Source organism: Rana temporaria, chromosome 4 (genome assembly GCF_905171775.1).
Source record: "Rana temporaria chromosome 4, aRanTem1.1, whole genome shotgun sequence".
Taxonomy (NCBI): domain Eukaryota; kingdom Metazoa; phylum Chordata; class Amphibia; order Anura; family Ranidae; genus Rana; species Rana temporaria.
Window position 1 is genome coordinate 167,628,320 of NC_053492.1, and position 16,972 is coordinate 167,645,291.

At 35.7% G+C, this 16,972-nt stretch overlaps 1 protein-coding gene across 3 annotated transcripts in view; it reads right to left on the reverse strand.

Annotated features, from left to right (window-relative positions):
• MECOM (MDS1 and EVI1 complex locus) overlaps window positions 1-16,972 on the reverse strand; it is a 687,285-nt gene that overhangs the window by 47,763 nt on the left and 622,550 nt on the right. For all 3 annotated transcript variants that reach the window (XM_040349315.1, XM_040349314.1, XM_040349316.1), the window contains one exon: window positions 16,508-16,642. In XM_040349315.1, the coding sequence (XP_040205249.1) occupies window positions 16,508-16,642 (135 nt within the window). The remainder of the gene's footprint in view (window positions 1-16,507; window positions 16,643-16,972) is intronic.

Consider the following 16,972-nt stretch of genomic DNA (forward strand, 5'->3'; position numbering starts at 1 on the left):
TTTTTCATCAGTGCTTATCAGTTTACCAGTTTTTTTTTACATCCACTGCCAATGCAAAAACAGATGAAAAACTGACCATTTGTCAGTTTACATCTGTTTTTCGTTCGATAATTTTTTTGTACCGGAAGAAAAATAGAGCTTTGACCAGTTTCAAAAAACGATGATGACGGATGCAGATGTAAACTAATGTAAATGGATAATTATCCATTTACATAAATGTTTCCATAGAGATGCATTGATGTCCGTTTTTCATCCATCAACGGATGGATGAAAAACGGACAAACGGACAGCATGTGTGAAAGGGGACTTACTTAACTGTAGCAGAGAGCAGGTGGATCACCACCCTGAGTCACCTGTCTAACAAGGCTTTGTAAATTCCAAGACTAAATGGACATAAACAAATATTTTAGCAGGTAAACAGATGCCTGCTAAAGTACTTACAGTAATTTTGGAAGTACTGAGGCCAAAGGATCAACATGATGTTGACATGATGATGTAGTATTGGTAGCCCACATATATTTCCTGGTGAAAGGTAGCTTTAAATATACCCAACAAAACACTCTGTAAGTTCTAATATGCAATGCCACAGTGGGGTCACCCCTTGTTGCTCCTGGTGTAGTTAGCAAGTCTCACTGGGGGAGATTTACTAAAACTGGTGCACTCAGAATCTGGTGCAGCTGTGCATTGTAACCAATCAGTTTATTTCTTAAGCTTGTTAAATAAACCCTGGAACCTTATTGGCTTCTATGCAGAGCTGCACTAGATTCCTCACGGTCCAGTTTTAATAAATCCTCCCAGCCACTGAATCTGCTATACACCACCAACAATTACAATTTAGGCTGTCACTTTGCACTTATAAAACGTGGCTTCTCACTTTAACTAACAATTTAAAGACAGGGGGTAATACATTTTTATTACATTTCAGAAATAAATAACAATATTTAACATTCATTTACCCATTATTTTCCAGTATGTTTCAGTGCATTAAACATTTTTAGAACTTAACATATTTGATTTTTGTATTTTTTTTTTTTTTTTTTAACATCACAGCTGCAGTTTGAAAATAAATCCAGTAGATGGCTCTAAAGGTTAGCTATGCCATAATATACTTTCATACATCACAATATTTTTCTCAATTTCTTTGACTTTCAAGTTGTACCTGAATTATCTGAATTAAGGTTTTTAGGGAGCAAAGCCTACCACATCAAACAAGATTAGACACAATGAAACTCGTTCATATACATACACTATTCAGTCATTATTATTATAATTATTACTATTATTATTATTATTATTATTATTATTATACAGGACTTACATAGTGCCATTATGCCCTCAATTGATATTTGCTCAATCTGTAAACTTAGGTTACTTTTAGTGCATATTTCCTATGCATAGTTGTGTATATGATGATTATGTATAAAATTACCTCTAAAAAAAGCTTGACATTAAAACGTGATATAAGTGCCACATCTGAGGCAAGATCATAATGTTTTATTTTCTATTGAATTAATGTGGAAATCACTCGTACGTTTTCAAATAGATGTACTATTGGGAGTAGGTCCTGTCAAACTTGCTGTACACTATTTTCTTCCTGTCAACAGGGGACACCATCTTTTCCTAGTTCTGGATCCCCTGATAATATAACTCTCCTTTAGCATTCTCTTTCTCATGTACCAAGAATGAAATGCTGCCACCCCCCAAAAAAAAATACGCCCACCAAAATGCCCCCACATCCATTATTTTATATCATGATAACTAAAGTGGACCTATCATGGCTCTATACATGTATATAGGAGTATAAAAATGACCTGTTATGGCTCTATTCATGCAATTAACCCCACAGTGGAGCGGAGAGCAGAACAGGAGGAGCGGTCGGGCGGCAATTAGCCCCACAGTGGAATGGAGAGTGGAGCTGGTGGAATGGGATGGCGTGCAGGCAGGAAATTTGCTGCCCCCCTGAAAGTGCTGCCTTGTACAATGGTACCATCGGGTCCCATGGTAGGGCCGGCCCTGGCATCAGCAAAGGACTCACTTCATGGTGTAGCAAATCAGGTCCAGACTAGCATTTTCTGAAGGTGAGCCTGGCAATGGTCTCCACATGCTTTTTATAAAGGGTTTCCTTTAAATCGCTCAAATATTCTGCACTCACACTAAATGAAAAGTGAAGCTGTGGGAAAAGCTAACACTTTAGAGAAAAAGCTTTAGCACCGATCTAACATGCTGTTTAATTCCTACAGCACCTACTGTATACTTATACTGACTTTCCTAAAGTCAGTATTTGTGTAGGTATAGGCATGCCCTCATGTAAAAATACCTGCTCTGCCAATAGGTTGCTTAGATGGTAGGCATGGGGCAAAAGTGGGAGGAACGTTATCTCCCACTACATGGAATTGAATATACAGTACTATTGAACTAATTCTGGCTGAGCTATGGAGTTGGAATAAAAGCTATGATTTACCAGCCTATGCTGTCAGCTCTATTTTAGGATTTTGGATCCTAGATTAAACCATCTCCACAGGTTTTCTTTTGTACTGTTTTCTAGCATTAATCAAAGCCCTGACAGAATCAGCATAAACATATTACTTTATTCAGTTGCTGAATCAGTTCACGTCCAAGTTCTCTTTACTAGGTGATAGGCTTCTTTCAACAGACAACAGCAGGAAAATGATACAGCATTATCATAAAACTGTCTGGCACACCTTCTATGTTACCAGGTGATAAATGCAAAAATAAACAGCTATTGATCGATCATTTGTTCTACATTATACAATTTTCACAAGTAACACACAACTTTTATTATTTTTTTGCAAACTCTACTGATCAAAGTTCACCTCTATTTTGTTTCATGTCTGTCTTGTTCAAGGCCACAAGCATCAAGCTGAGGCATCTTCTAGACAGAGTAAGGCAAACATCCTGGCTATGAGTTCTGTGTATGTCATATAGCATACTATTTACAAAAGAATACAACCTAAGAGAATATTTTATTCTAACAAGTATTATATAGCAAGAGCTTTATAGACAACCAACCATACACTTGGCTTACTGGACATCCCAATCAAAACCCATGGGCATTAATATTGAGCTGCTTCTCCAACCCCCTACTGCACTCTTGGAGTGCTTTCCATAAGATTCTGGAGTGTGTCTGTGGGAATTTGTGATAATTATTCTAGTAATTAGCATTCAAATTCATCTCAAAGGTATTAAGCAGAGTTGAGGGTTGAGGTCAGGGCTCTTTGTAGGCCACTTGAGTTCCTCCACACCAAAGTCTTCAAACCATGTCTTTTTGGACCTGGCTTTGTGCACAGAGGGACAGTTACATTGAAACAGAAAATGGATTTCCCCAAACTGTGGCCACAAGGTTGGAAGTGCACAATCATCTAAAATCAGATTTAGCATTAACAGTACCTTTCACTGAAAAACCCTAAACGCAATCATTTGGAAGGGTGTTCTAATATTTTTGGCCATATAGTAGATGTTAGGGTCAGGCATCCAAAAGAGTTTGCCCGCATTATGTACAGTGGTTTTTGTATGTTGAGAGAGGTCTAAACAGGCTGTGAAAACTGTTGTTGCCCATCAGCAGAGAACAACTTGGAATCAAACAATGTTTTCTAACCAACAGAACCTCTCGAATATACAACACAAGTCTTTCCAGGAGCTCTTCTGTGGCCTCGTACACACGACCAGTTTCCTCGGCAGAATTCAGCTTCCGACCGAGTTTCTGGCTGAATTCTGCCGAGGAAACTGGTCGTGTGTACACTTTCGGCCGAGGAAACCGACGAGGAGCTCGGCGAGGAAATAGAGAACATGTTCTCTATTTCCTCGTTGTTCTATGGGAGCTCTCGTCCCGCCGAGCTCCTCGGCGGCTTCAGTGCTGAACTGGCCGAGGAACTCGATGTGTTTGGCACGTCGAGTTCCTCGGCCGTGTGTACGAGGCTTGTGACTGATTAAACCTCATAAACAGGGAAATTGTTAATGTTCCAAAATTCTTCAAAACATACAACATTCCCATGTTAATGGACATCATTTCTTTTTATAGCATTGAAAAAGATGTTGAGTGCTATAAATAATATAAAAATGCTAAAGACTGTATATACCTGGAGTCTGTATGTTCTCCCTGTACCTGTGTGGGTTTCCTCCGGGATGCTGGTTTCCTCCCACACTCCAAAGCCATGTTGGTAGGTTAACTGGCTCCTGTCTAAATTGGCCCTAGTATTTGTACTGTATGTATGAATGTGAGTTAGGGACCTTAGATTGTAAGCTCCTTGAGGGCAGGGACTGATGTGAATGTACAATATATGTGTAAAGCGCTGAGTAAATTGACAGTGCTATATAAAAAAATTAAAAAGATATGCAGGCTTATCAAGGAAAATAAGGTACAAAGCTCAAATTCAAAGTGCAGAAAACTAAAGTTATCCAACACAACCAATCATATTTCATTTTCCTGAAGTCAGTTCACTAGAATATGAATGTAGTTTGTAATGGGTTATTGCACTACCTCGTTCTCCCATATTACCTGTTTCCTTATTTTTACAAGGTTAACATTTTTCATTTGAAATAAAATCATGTACCAGTTACAGATTTGTGCTAAAAGGATGAGTACTTTCATGTGAAGAAAACATTTAAATAGATGAAGAAGGTTCACACTGGAAGCGTACTTCCCTTTTAGGAACAATGAACTTCTCTCAACACTTAGCATCACCTCTTTTGGCAGCTTTCACAGGTTCAGCTTATTGGCTTCCTTTCCAGCAGCATGTTGACATTTGAATTGTGACATATTAGAACTTTGCATTGGCTTCTCGGAAACAGGCAGGTTCAGAAGACAATACTCCCCAAGACAGTTCAATTTTGCAATACTCCCTTTTCCCTAAACATGATCACTGCTGTATACTGCTATTAAAGAATGCCTTTGCCCCCTGCAGTAGGACAATAGCACAAAAAATATATAAAGTTCTTGCATTACACTGTATGTTGGTGGGGATTGTAAAACTTCTATAACTAAATGGGCCAAAACTTCAAGAAAAATTATACAAATAAATAAAACATTACAAATATATATGGGCTCTGCATTCATTTACATATTCTAGGCCGACCGCAATGGAAGCGCTACCTAGCGGTCAGCCTAAAAAGTACACTATAGGATACGACGGTGTAAGACACTTACGCCGCTCGTATCTGAACCTAATTTAAGCGTATCTGGTTACCAGAATACACTTAAATTAGCGTTGGCGCAGATTCAGACTTAGGCTGGCGTATCTACTGATAGGCCAGCCTAAGTCTATCTGTTAGTCAGACAGTTGTACATACTCCTGTACTGAGATGGCATACTCTGATTTCACTGCACACTAGGAGCTTCTTACAGTGTGCATTAGAGGCTGTAGCAATTCAGATAGAGCACACATCACCTTTCCTGGCTGTTAAGGGCCCAGCATAATCTAGTACTTCCCCAGCCTTACGGTCCCTGGCTCACCACTTTCTTTCATTGGATCTCAATTATTTTCATTCTGGACACTCTGCATCAAATGTGGGTACTACCTAGAGGGGTATTGATGCAAAAATAGCCTACCTAAAGAAAACCCTCTCCTTCAGAATTACATTCATCCATATATCCATACATTTTTATATTTGCATACCTCCTCCCATAAGGAGGCTCCTGCTGCTGTTTTTCTGTCCTGCGAGGAAAGAGAGACCAGTGTCACTGCAGGTGGGCCCAGGGGATGGGGGTGATATGTCTACTGGAAACACTTTTTACCTAATGTAGGGAATGCATTTAGCTAAAAAGTGTTCTACCTTTAGAACCACTTTAAAAATTGTCAAAGGTATCACAGTGGGCAATGGGCAATGAGAGATCTGCTATTCTCATAGTAATACTGAGACCAACTTCAATCTCCTCCCTGTCTCATGATCAGGAATAATGATTTGTTTCACAGTTATCGTTAAATATTCTCTCAAGTGTTCTCTTTAAACCTCTTTACAGCATGAGCATTGCAATTGAAAACAATTGAAATAATTATTGGCAGGTGCAGGCCGAGGCCATGTCAACAGCTCCCAGCTCTGTATAGTTCCTGCTATAGTATCATAGGTATGCAAATTGATCAGCAGATAATGGAATCAGACCAGATTCATGAGCCTGGTTGATCCTTTCTGGTGGATTGTAATTCTCTGAATCTGGTTCTCAGATCAAATTGCATGGTAAACATTAATCTTTGCCGTATGTGGCAACAGTAGCTTTAAATTAAAACATCTATACTGTTTCAGTGTAGTGCATATAAACCCTATGAATGAACTTTTCTTATTTGTTCCATTTTGGTATTTTTACCTTAATACAGTCTATGAATCGTTTCCCCCAGAACTCCCTTATAATAACCTGAGCTCGATTTTGATCCAGCACTGTGCCTGAGAGCAGCAGCTCTCGCTTCTCTTTCCCTCCAAACAGGGCAGATGGATAGCAACAGGCTGCTGTCAATCCAATTTTGTGACAAGGGAGCCAGGGACGAGTCTGAGCCATGCTGTGTGTGTCTATGAACACAGGGAACATGACTCAACATGGAGCCCGCAGGTGTACCACCATAAGAAACGGCTTCTTATGGTGGCCCACCAAGAAGAGGAGGAGCCAGGAGAAAACATTGCTCGGGCAGGTAAGTATAGACATGTTTGTTTGTTTTTGTTTTTTAAAGAGGGCTTATAATCTCTTTAAGATATACTTTAAAAATTGTTTGTTATATCTGTTTTATGAGAGAAAATATATCTCTTGATTGCGCCAGAAATGTTGTGAGCTGATAACTTCCTGTGCCCTCTGTTTGTGTACAAGGAGGAGATATGTAGATGGGGGGTGAGAAAAGGGATGTGTTCTTTGTAATTCATGAGAATTGAAGTAGGCAAGGCTGACAACACATTTGGAATTCAGAGCCAATGTGCCAACACTTTGTTGTCATGTCAAAGAGAAATATAAGTGCACGTTATTTTTGGCACACCAACAGTTATTTTCCTGTATTTGCAGCATGTGAAAAACTTAAAATAAAACATGAGAAATGTGCATGCTTGCAGAGATATGTGAATTATGTTTTGTTAAAATTTTGCCTGGATGTACATTTTAATATATATTTTTACTGGCGTTACACTTCTTTCACGTTGTTTAATCAATTAAGATAAGAATGATTGTTCTGTAATTAAAATTAATACATATTTCAGAAAGTACAATATCATAGGTCAATATAGCAAAGCCTGGCATGTACTAAAATGTTTAGGTGAATAGGAAAGGAAAATTCAATCATGAAGAGAAAAGCAAATACATCATGCTGGCACATTTATTCCATTTAGGAGCCTCAAGATGCTGGTAAAAGTCAAATATCATACAGAATAGCAGAAGCAGAACACTGTCTTGATGTAGTGATCTGCTTTCATTCTCAACCAAATTCTGGATCTGTCATTGTTTTAATAAAAAAAAAAAAAAAAAAGGATTTCTCTATTTATGCCCAATGTAATTTTTATGAAATGAAGTAATTGTATGGCACGTTCCAAGACAATTCTGAAATATACAAAATGTACTTTGCTGGTTTCTCTGTAACAGAAACGTTCACCATAAAAACCTGTCAAATGATACCAACAATTAATCTAGTAAATAATAATTGTTCTGTGTTTTTTTTAGTCTATCATTATTATTATAAAATATTTGTTTTGGGTGGAATACAATCTATTCCTTTTATATTATTGCTCGCCTCGAACTCATGCAAACATTTGTGTGGGAGGGGCTTTGACAACCTCTAATGAGTCTTGTGTGAGCAGGAAAGTGGTTCTCCTGCCTAACAGCTCAGGTAGGCCATGGATAACATTTTAATTAAAGTTGAACACAAATTGTGTAGGACAAACTTTTGAAGTGTTTCTGCCATGCATGAAGCAAACTTTCAGGGTTTTGTAGTGTGGATTAAAACAATGTAAAAATCACAATACCTTTTTAAAGTTCATGACTGAAACCCTGCAGAAAACACTTTTTATGTTTTAATTAATGATGTTGTCAGAGATTCGGGTGCCTTCTGTTTGAAATTCCAACTCTTACAAGGAGCAGCTTATTAGTTGCGTAGTAGCTGCATTGAGTGCATGAACTCAACACTGTCAGGTATTCAACATGGCAGCTCCCAGCTTAAGTTTATTAATTGTAACATTAATTCAGAGATTGGTGTACTCAGAAAGACGTTTTACTTTGTCTAATTGGTAAACTGTTGCATATCCAAGCTTTCCATTATAAACAAATATCTGACTTTATAGCAGAAAGCTGCATAGAGTATGCAGCTCCTGATTCTGTAGATGTATTTAATATGGCTATGCCCACACTGAATATAGCAATAAATTGTCATAATAGCCTGAATATTGAGAAAGTACAAGCTTGCTGCTGCAAATAATTAATTGAACTCCCACATGTCGAACTGATTAAATAAAAGCGTGTTATTAATGAATATAAAAACAAAGGTCATTGAAACAATTTATAGTTATAACCCTGTTATGAAACAATTAGAGATCTGTGATTGTCAGAGATTTGTACAACAATAAAATACATTAAATATGCATATAGGGGGAGATTTATTAAAACCGGTGCACCCAGAATCCAGTGCAGCTGTGCATGCTAGCCAATCAGCTGTTAACTTCAGCTTGTGCAATTAAGCTTTGACAATAAAATGTGGAAGCTGATTGGTCACTATGCAGAATTGCACCAGATTTTGCACTTAGTAAGTAACCCTCACTGTGTCGCTGTCTGCATGGATGCAGGCAGTTAGTAGACCCAGACATATCAAAGGTTCATAAAAGACCTACACTTTGTCATACTCAAATATTTTAAAGGATTCTATTTGGATTTCCAAATCTTTAGGGCTTGTCCTTACAAACAGGACAATGCAAAAGAAGAATTCATTACCTTTCTGCATGTTATGCCAAAATGAAAGTTTACACTGCGCTTGCAATCAAAAACCTGACACATACCCAAAACAACATCAATACTTAAACATTGAAAGGCACGGTTTACAGCTCCAGTCCAGCTACCGCCAAGAAATAAAAATACAAATCAGTTAAACAATTTTTCTTTCCAAACACGTACTATTTATTCAAGACTAGAGCAAACAGATTTCCAGAGGCATCTTCTTTAATCCGATGCATTTTATAAGATGCGGCCTGCTCTGAATCCATTTTACACCTCACAATTAAAACATAAAAAATAAGTGCAATGGCACTTGGTGACATGTGAAGCTGTTGGCGCCCCAGTGATGTCATAGTCAACTCTCTAAAATAGGAGGGACTTTTTACATGCTGCTGTAATGTTTGTCAGATTTCACTTTTAATTTGCCAGCCAGTTTGCTAGAGGAAGAAATGCACTTTTCTGAGACATAAATTAAGTGCTGTTCTACCAGAAGGCCAGCGAAAGAAGAGCAAAAGTGTTTAAAAAAGCAGCAGTACATGAGTGCTGAACTTCATGCACCATAAATTATGTTCACATAAATACGTTTTTATGCAGCCAGTCGCTGCCCGGTTACACGGGTCTTTATTTATTATTTGACGTGGATAAAATAACCTCTTCGCTGCCAATAGGAACTATGGTAGACATTTCTGTCAGTGGCTTGTTTGAGGAAGCAACAACTTCACATTTTTTTTTAAATGCGCATATAGTTATTTTGATGGCTTTCCAAAACATACTAGCCTAAATTTACCGCCTTGAAAAATTTACACTTGAACCTATCAGATTAAATCCCACACAGGCACCAACGTAGACACCATCAATTATGGTCCACGCTAGCTGGGCCAGCATGATTAACTTTTGAACTTGGTGAGGCGGACTGTGATGTGCAGTGTTATATGTTCACTGTCTGGTCATACACAGATCATTTCATTTTGGATTAATAGACTCCATTGCCATTACTAAAAATGACACGGGTGTGAGTTATGAATGACCTTTGACCTATTCAGGAAGTTGTAATAATTGAACTAATAAAGGAAAACGTTCCTTTCAGTGTTGCACCAACAAATTTCCAGGCTGCAGCCAGAAGTTTTCTTTGAAGCGAAATGTTGATTTTTGACATGCTTGAGTGCAAAGTATTGCATGCTCCCTGTACAATACAGCTTTATTTATGGGCCATAAAACAAGGCCGGGTATAAGTGCAATGTAAAGCAGCCTTAAAGGACAAGCAGGAATGATCGTACTGACTGTGGCACTCTATAGGACACGACAGGCTTTGGAACAAAACTCAGATCCCAGTGCTTCACACTGCAGGATTTTATCTGTCCCAAGATACATGAAAATATGCGCTTGTGTTTGTCTTTTTTACCCTACAACGGCATCCAAGATTCCTGTTGTGAAACAGATGACCATTAAGCTTCAGCAATTCTATACTATATAAAAATAGCTGCATTCTCCAACAGAGTGCGGGCTGCTGTGAAATCTTCAGCTTCCACTAGTGAAAGGGTCATGTTCTGGTGCAAGCATTGAGACCAGTACACACACACAATACAAAACAAACTGCACACTGCATAACAAATACTAATAGGAGTAAGTTACTAACTTAAAGAAAAACTTTAAAAAAAGCTTCCTTGCCCTTAACTTTAGAGAAAACTGAAATAATTTAACAAACTTGTTATTTACTAAATTAAAATTTTTAAGTTTGCTGTGCTCCCCGGAAACACCTAGTCATGCTAAGAGGACAAGATAAAAATGCATATATGATTAGGTGTTTAAAAGTTTACCGGCAAAGTAAAAATCATGTTCTTCGTAAAGCACTTTCTCAGCCATCCAAAATGTTTTACTGTTTCATTTTCTAGTCTTTAGCTGGCCATACATTATACCATTTTCTTGTTCAATTTCCATTAGATTTACCTTCAACTATGTAGCGCAAGGGCCTGCCTAATTGCATACAAATTGAAAGTGTTTAGATTTGACCACATATTATACGGTTTTGGTAAATCTAAAGGAAAACTGTACAAGAAAATTGCATAACGTATGGCCGGCTTTAGACTTGTTTCTATTAATAAAATGACAGCTTAATATAAAAGGAGAAAAATGTCAGCGTACACAAAAACCTAAATGGAAATCAAACGTTAACGCGCATTGCTAGCCATGTGCTGTTAAAGCCTGCAAGCTATCTTCAAAAATAAAAGCTATTAATGTTTTTTTTTTTTTTTTTAAAGATAGTTCAAATATTTAAGGCTGGTCTACAAAACAGATAAAGTTAAAAAAAAATTGCCTATCCTGGTAGGTCTTTGCCTTGTAGATGGTTTAAAAGGGTGGTAAAAATATAAATTTCTAAAAAACAACAAGGTTGGTTTGAAATTCCTTTGCACATTCTCAAACAGCCTTTGTCTTTTACAAATCTCTTAGAATGGTATAAAAAAGATTTAGTGATTCAAATTTTTTTTTTCACTCTAAATAGTGTATTTTACATTCTTTTAGACAATTAGCGCAAGTCTAGAAGACTCGTGACCAATTAAATATGAGTACAGGACACTTCTTTCATTATGTGCTGCTTGGGTCTGATACTTTCAGACACTGATTTATTGTACCTGTATTGCTCTCTAGGTAATCGTTACAATTTTAAAGAGTGGATGGTGAGATCTAAGCAAAACAATAGAACGCAGGTCACCTTAGTGTTAACAACACAGGAATGCAGGGGTTAAAAGTGGGGACCTGGAAGGTGCCAGCACCACCTCATTCATATGAGGCTTCTGTGGAAACATGCAACATTCTCACCTGTGCAGAAAGCCTTCAAAATCAGTCGTTCCAAGGAGTCGAAAAAGCATGGTGCGACTGCAGGATGGGTATTTTATGGCAAACTATGATTGAGTTTACAAAATAAAGAGTACCACAGTAAATATGATACACCACATTTGTCTAGGACCAGTGTTTTAATCCAAAGCTCTAGAGGAGTGGTTTGAGGGAATTTAAATGATTTTCCCAGAACAATAATTAAAATGCAAATAAGCAAGACAAAGAGGCCTACAATTTACATAGAGAATTCCGCATGTGTTTCTGAATATAAAGTTTTAGTACAAAACAAAACTTAAGAAACACTACAAAAAAAAAAGATACGCTGGGGAAGTAATGATGTCACTTCAATTCATATTTATGAAACACAATAATCTCCAAAGTGGACATGCTTAATGAGATTTATAATAGCATGGAATTGAAAGAAATCATACATAACAGCAGTTGCGAGCTTTTTTCATTATAGACACACTGAGCATAATTGTGCGAGCTTGACAAAAAGACACCGCAGGGGTTAAGGTCAAATATTTCAAAGATAGATGAAACAGGATGCTCATGTATTGTAAAGACATGAACAGCTTTGTCCTGAGACAATCTAGATTACTGGTTTCCTAATAGCAGAAATTATTTTATGCTATACTACCAGGGATTTCAACTTTCTAAAGTTTCTGGGAAAAGCCAAGCCACCTGTGCATTTATAGAATAGACTCAAGTTTAATGGGCTTACGCTGTACAGCAAAACTGACGCCCCTGCCTACGTATGCATCATCAGAAAATATTCTACCTGTTCATGTCTGCATAACAGAACCTAAAAGGATCTGTTATAAACACAAGGACCTACATTCATCATTGGATAAAGCAATTATATTTGTCTGTCTATGTATACAGGCATACCCCACTTTTAAATACACAAGGGGGTTTATTTACTAAAGCTGGAAAGCGCAAAATCAGGCTCACTGCTGCACAGAAACCAATCAGCTTCCAGGTTTTATTATCAAAGCTTAATTGAACAAGCTGGGGTTAGAAGCTCATTGGTTTCTATGCAGAAGTGAGCCTGATTTTGAAATTTCCATCCTCAGTGAATTAACCCTATTGTGTATATAAAAGTGTGGTATATCTGTATATTATGCAATACATTGGAGTTAATTTACTAAAACTGGAGAGTGCAAAATCTGGTGCAGTTCTTCAATGAGACCAATCAGCTTCCAGGTTGTATTGCCAAAGCTTTGTTTAAAACGCTGAAGTTAGATGCTGATTGGCTGTCACGCACAGCTGCACTAGATTTTGCAGTTTTTAGTAAATGAACCCCAGTATATTTTATTTAGTACAACACAGCACAGAATTCTCTCTGGGTGCAGCCATGTTGAATAATAATCATCTGCAGAGTGTTAAGATCTTCTTAAAAGATTTCTGCAAAAAGTGTCACATTTTTAAATAAAAGGCATCAAAGCCTTGATTTTTCCACTGCTTAGTACTTGGCAATGGTAAGCGTTAATAAAAAAATAAAAAGTAAAAGCAATAGTAACTGTCTGTTTTACAAAGCTGTGATCAAGCCTCACACAACCGAATCAATTTAAAACAAGTAGCGCATTATAATTTAAAAATGGCTGAAACACCTAGAAAGCCTAGAATAAAAAAAAAATGCTCTACGGAATCATTCTTTACTTCAAACATTTTCCAACTCTGAAATATAATAAACTAAACACCCTAGTGATGGCATACATATAAATAGTATGGCTATTTTTTTTTTGTTCAAAAAAGCTATCATCAATTGAAATCATATGTGAATACAAATTGGCCTCCAAAAATGGCCAACTAAAAATAATTATCATGCATAAATGGTGAAGAGTTTAACACTCTGATGTTATAACAACCTGTGGCCACAATTTTACAAGCATATTTGGCATGGGATCATGTTAGAAGACAAATTACTGCAGTTAATGTGGAGCTCTCAGACACTATGCAATCATTAGGGCCAGAATATTAAGTCATGTATACACTGGGATATACTGTTCAATTAACAGTTCAAGTCAAATGGTACAGTCAAGATTATGTTAAAAGCATTTCTTGATAAATAAAATAGCACTATTAACAATTTTGTTTGTTGAATGGGCTGCATGACATCACTCTGCCCAGATTTATGAAGAAAGAAAGCAAAAGAAAAAAAAAAAACACTAAAAATATCACATCTGCTCTCAGAACTGTAATCCTATTAAAAACATTATATTTAATTATGAAACAATAAATTTGAGGCAAATATTGTTGTGTGACTTGTGATTGATTAAACACTGTTATTAGGGGAATAGGTGTTAATAATTATTCCTTTCAAAGTAGAGATGAGTCATTTGAAGGGTTAAATCACAACAGTTTGAATGGTGAATGTGATTGCGGGTGTAACTAGGGGCTTTTTGTTTCTATGGAATCTTTAACTGGAAGGGAAAAAAAAAAGTTTTGGGTGTATGCATGTTAATGTCATACCTTCAGCTGTCCTTCAGTCAAGTCTGTACCTATTACTGTAGGTCCAGCATGAGAACTGAGTTATTTGCACTAAGCTTATTCTATTTCAGGTGAAGTGTAATGTTTGCTTGGGAGTTTCACAGGTGAGTTCAAGTAATTAGTGGTTAACAATTACTGCTGATCAAGTGTCTCCCATGTATGGGGTGATATTGAATAATCTCTTGCACAATAAGGGTGTTCATTATGTGATGAGTACTGCTTATTCACCAGTTGGCAGATCTTAGTCTTCATGGAGAAGAATAAAAGGTCTTGGAGAACCTCTTGAGAGAGTCCTTTTATCCTCCTCCTAAGAGCAGCTTTCTCAGACCTCAACAGGACCAGGCCAGACTGCCTTAACCTCTCCGCTCCTGGAGAAGACAACAGCAGGGCATCTCAACAATAACCAACACCCACTCTCTGAAAAAAAAAAAGAGTCTAAAAAAAAAAAAAAGTTACTAAATAGAGTAAGCTCTGCTCTAGCCCCGAAGATGTATCCCCCTTCCAGCAGCCAATCACGTTTAGAGGATAATTGCACTTTTTTTTTTTTTTTGCTTAAATCCGATTGGATGTTTGAAGTAAAGAGAGGTTCACTGAGAAAGAATTTGTTTTTTTCTCATGACTAAATTATGCCATATACTGTATGTTACAGTTGATATGTGGAGTGACAGCAATTATAGAATGGCTTTGTAAGTACTAAAAGACTGTGCACTGGGAACCATTGCTTGGGTTGTACTTAATTTTTCTCTGAATTAGAAGTGTAAAAATTTGCAAGAATGGGATAAACCTAAATAGGTTTTCTTATCATTATTTTTATTCATAGCCTGAATGCACACTATCTATCTACCTATCTATAGATATATCTATATAGATATAAATATAGATATATATATATCTATTCAAAGATATATATATATATATATATATATATATATATATATATATATATATATAAATATCTATCTATATATAGATTTATATATGGAGTGAATGTGTATGTATGCATGTTTATATATATATATATATATATATATATATATATATATATATATATATATATATATATATATATATATATATATATATATATATAGATATATATATAGATAGATGTATATATAGATATAAATAAATATATAAATAAATATATATATATATATATATATATATATATATACACACACATATATATATATATATATATATATATATATATATATATATATATATATATATATGCATATATATATATATATATATATATATATATATATATATATATATATATATAAATCATGACCAAAATAGCATTAATATTGCAGTGTAAACTGTTGGCGCTACATAAATCCTGAATAATAAAAATAATAATTGTAAAAAATCTTAAAAACAAATACTAATAGCTGAAAAACAAGCACATGTAACAAAATGCTTTCTTTCTTTTTTTCTTTTTTTTTATTACAACTCAAATTCTTTAGTATTTCATATAATAAAAAACATTTAGGATATTTTAACATACAATAATATTTATAGCTATGATCCACAGCTGCAATAATAGTTTTTTTTTTTTTCAAATGTTATTACCAGATCCTAAGCAAGCTCTGAAAATGGATCTTCAAAAAAAAAATGTTTACACCTCTTTTTATATGCAGCACTGGGACCTGTGTTTCTGCATCTGTATTTCTAAAGATTCTTACTGAATAGCTCAAACACAGAAATGCATGAATAATACTTATTTTCTAAATGATAAATCATTTTTAATTTATTAGTTTAAATTGATGCATGTGTTTCAGAAATTTGGATATAATTCTGGACATGGTCGAAATATATATATATATGTATATATATGTATCTATATATATCTATATATCTATATATATATATCTATATATATATATATATATATATATATCTATATATATATATATATATATATATATATATATATATCTATATATATATATATATATATATATATATATATATATATATATATATATATATATATAAAATGAATTTCATTTTAAATTTTAATCAAAATGATCAGGTGCTGACTTGGCAAAATAATAGGAAAATTAGTTCTATCTTATTTTTGGATGTTGTGGGCAATAGAAAATTACATAATTTATCAAGTAATCTGCCTGTTGTGCCAGGCTCCAGCATTTATCACAGTCAATCTCCCACTCATTCTACAAATGCTGATTCCACTACTTGCGTGGGCTTGTAAAACAGCTCCAAAAATAGAGGAATAATAAAAAATAAAAAAAATGAACCTACCTGATCATTGAGCTGATAAGCCACCAAATTATGCTGATGGTAATAGCCAGCAAATCGAATAAATTTCAGCCAGTTGCCCACATCTGGTTGGCTAGCATCGATGCAGAATTTCACATTGCCATGCTCGTCCAAGATCTGGATTGAGAAAAGACATTTGTATTCTGGTTACACCATGCCCAAAGTGCAGAGGAAATACTTTTTAATTGAGATGTGATCGGTGGAGTGGAAAGGGTCGGCTCCTAGATTTTTGTGTATGCCCAGATCTAATGGAATTATAAAAGCAGGGCTGCAGCAGGGCCACATATTGCTATAGCAAGGAGTTTATGACTGTGTATAGGAATGTGCAAGGCAGAGTATGGACTGCTAGTAATTGATACATTGCTACACTGAACATAGATGGGGCTGCTTTGTAACACACTATAAACTGCTGTCAATAACAAGATCCACTTGACACTTTTTGTTGCA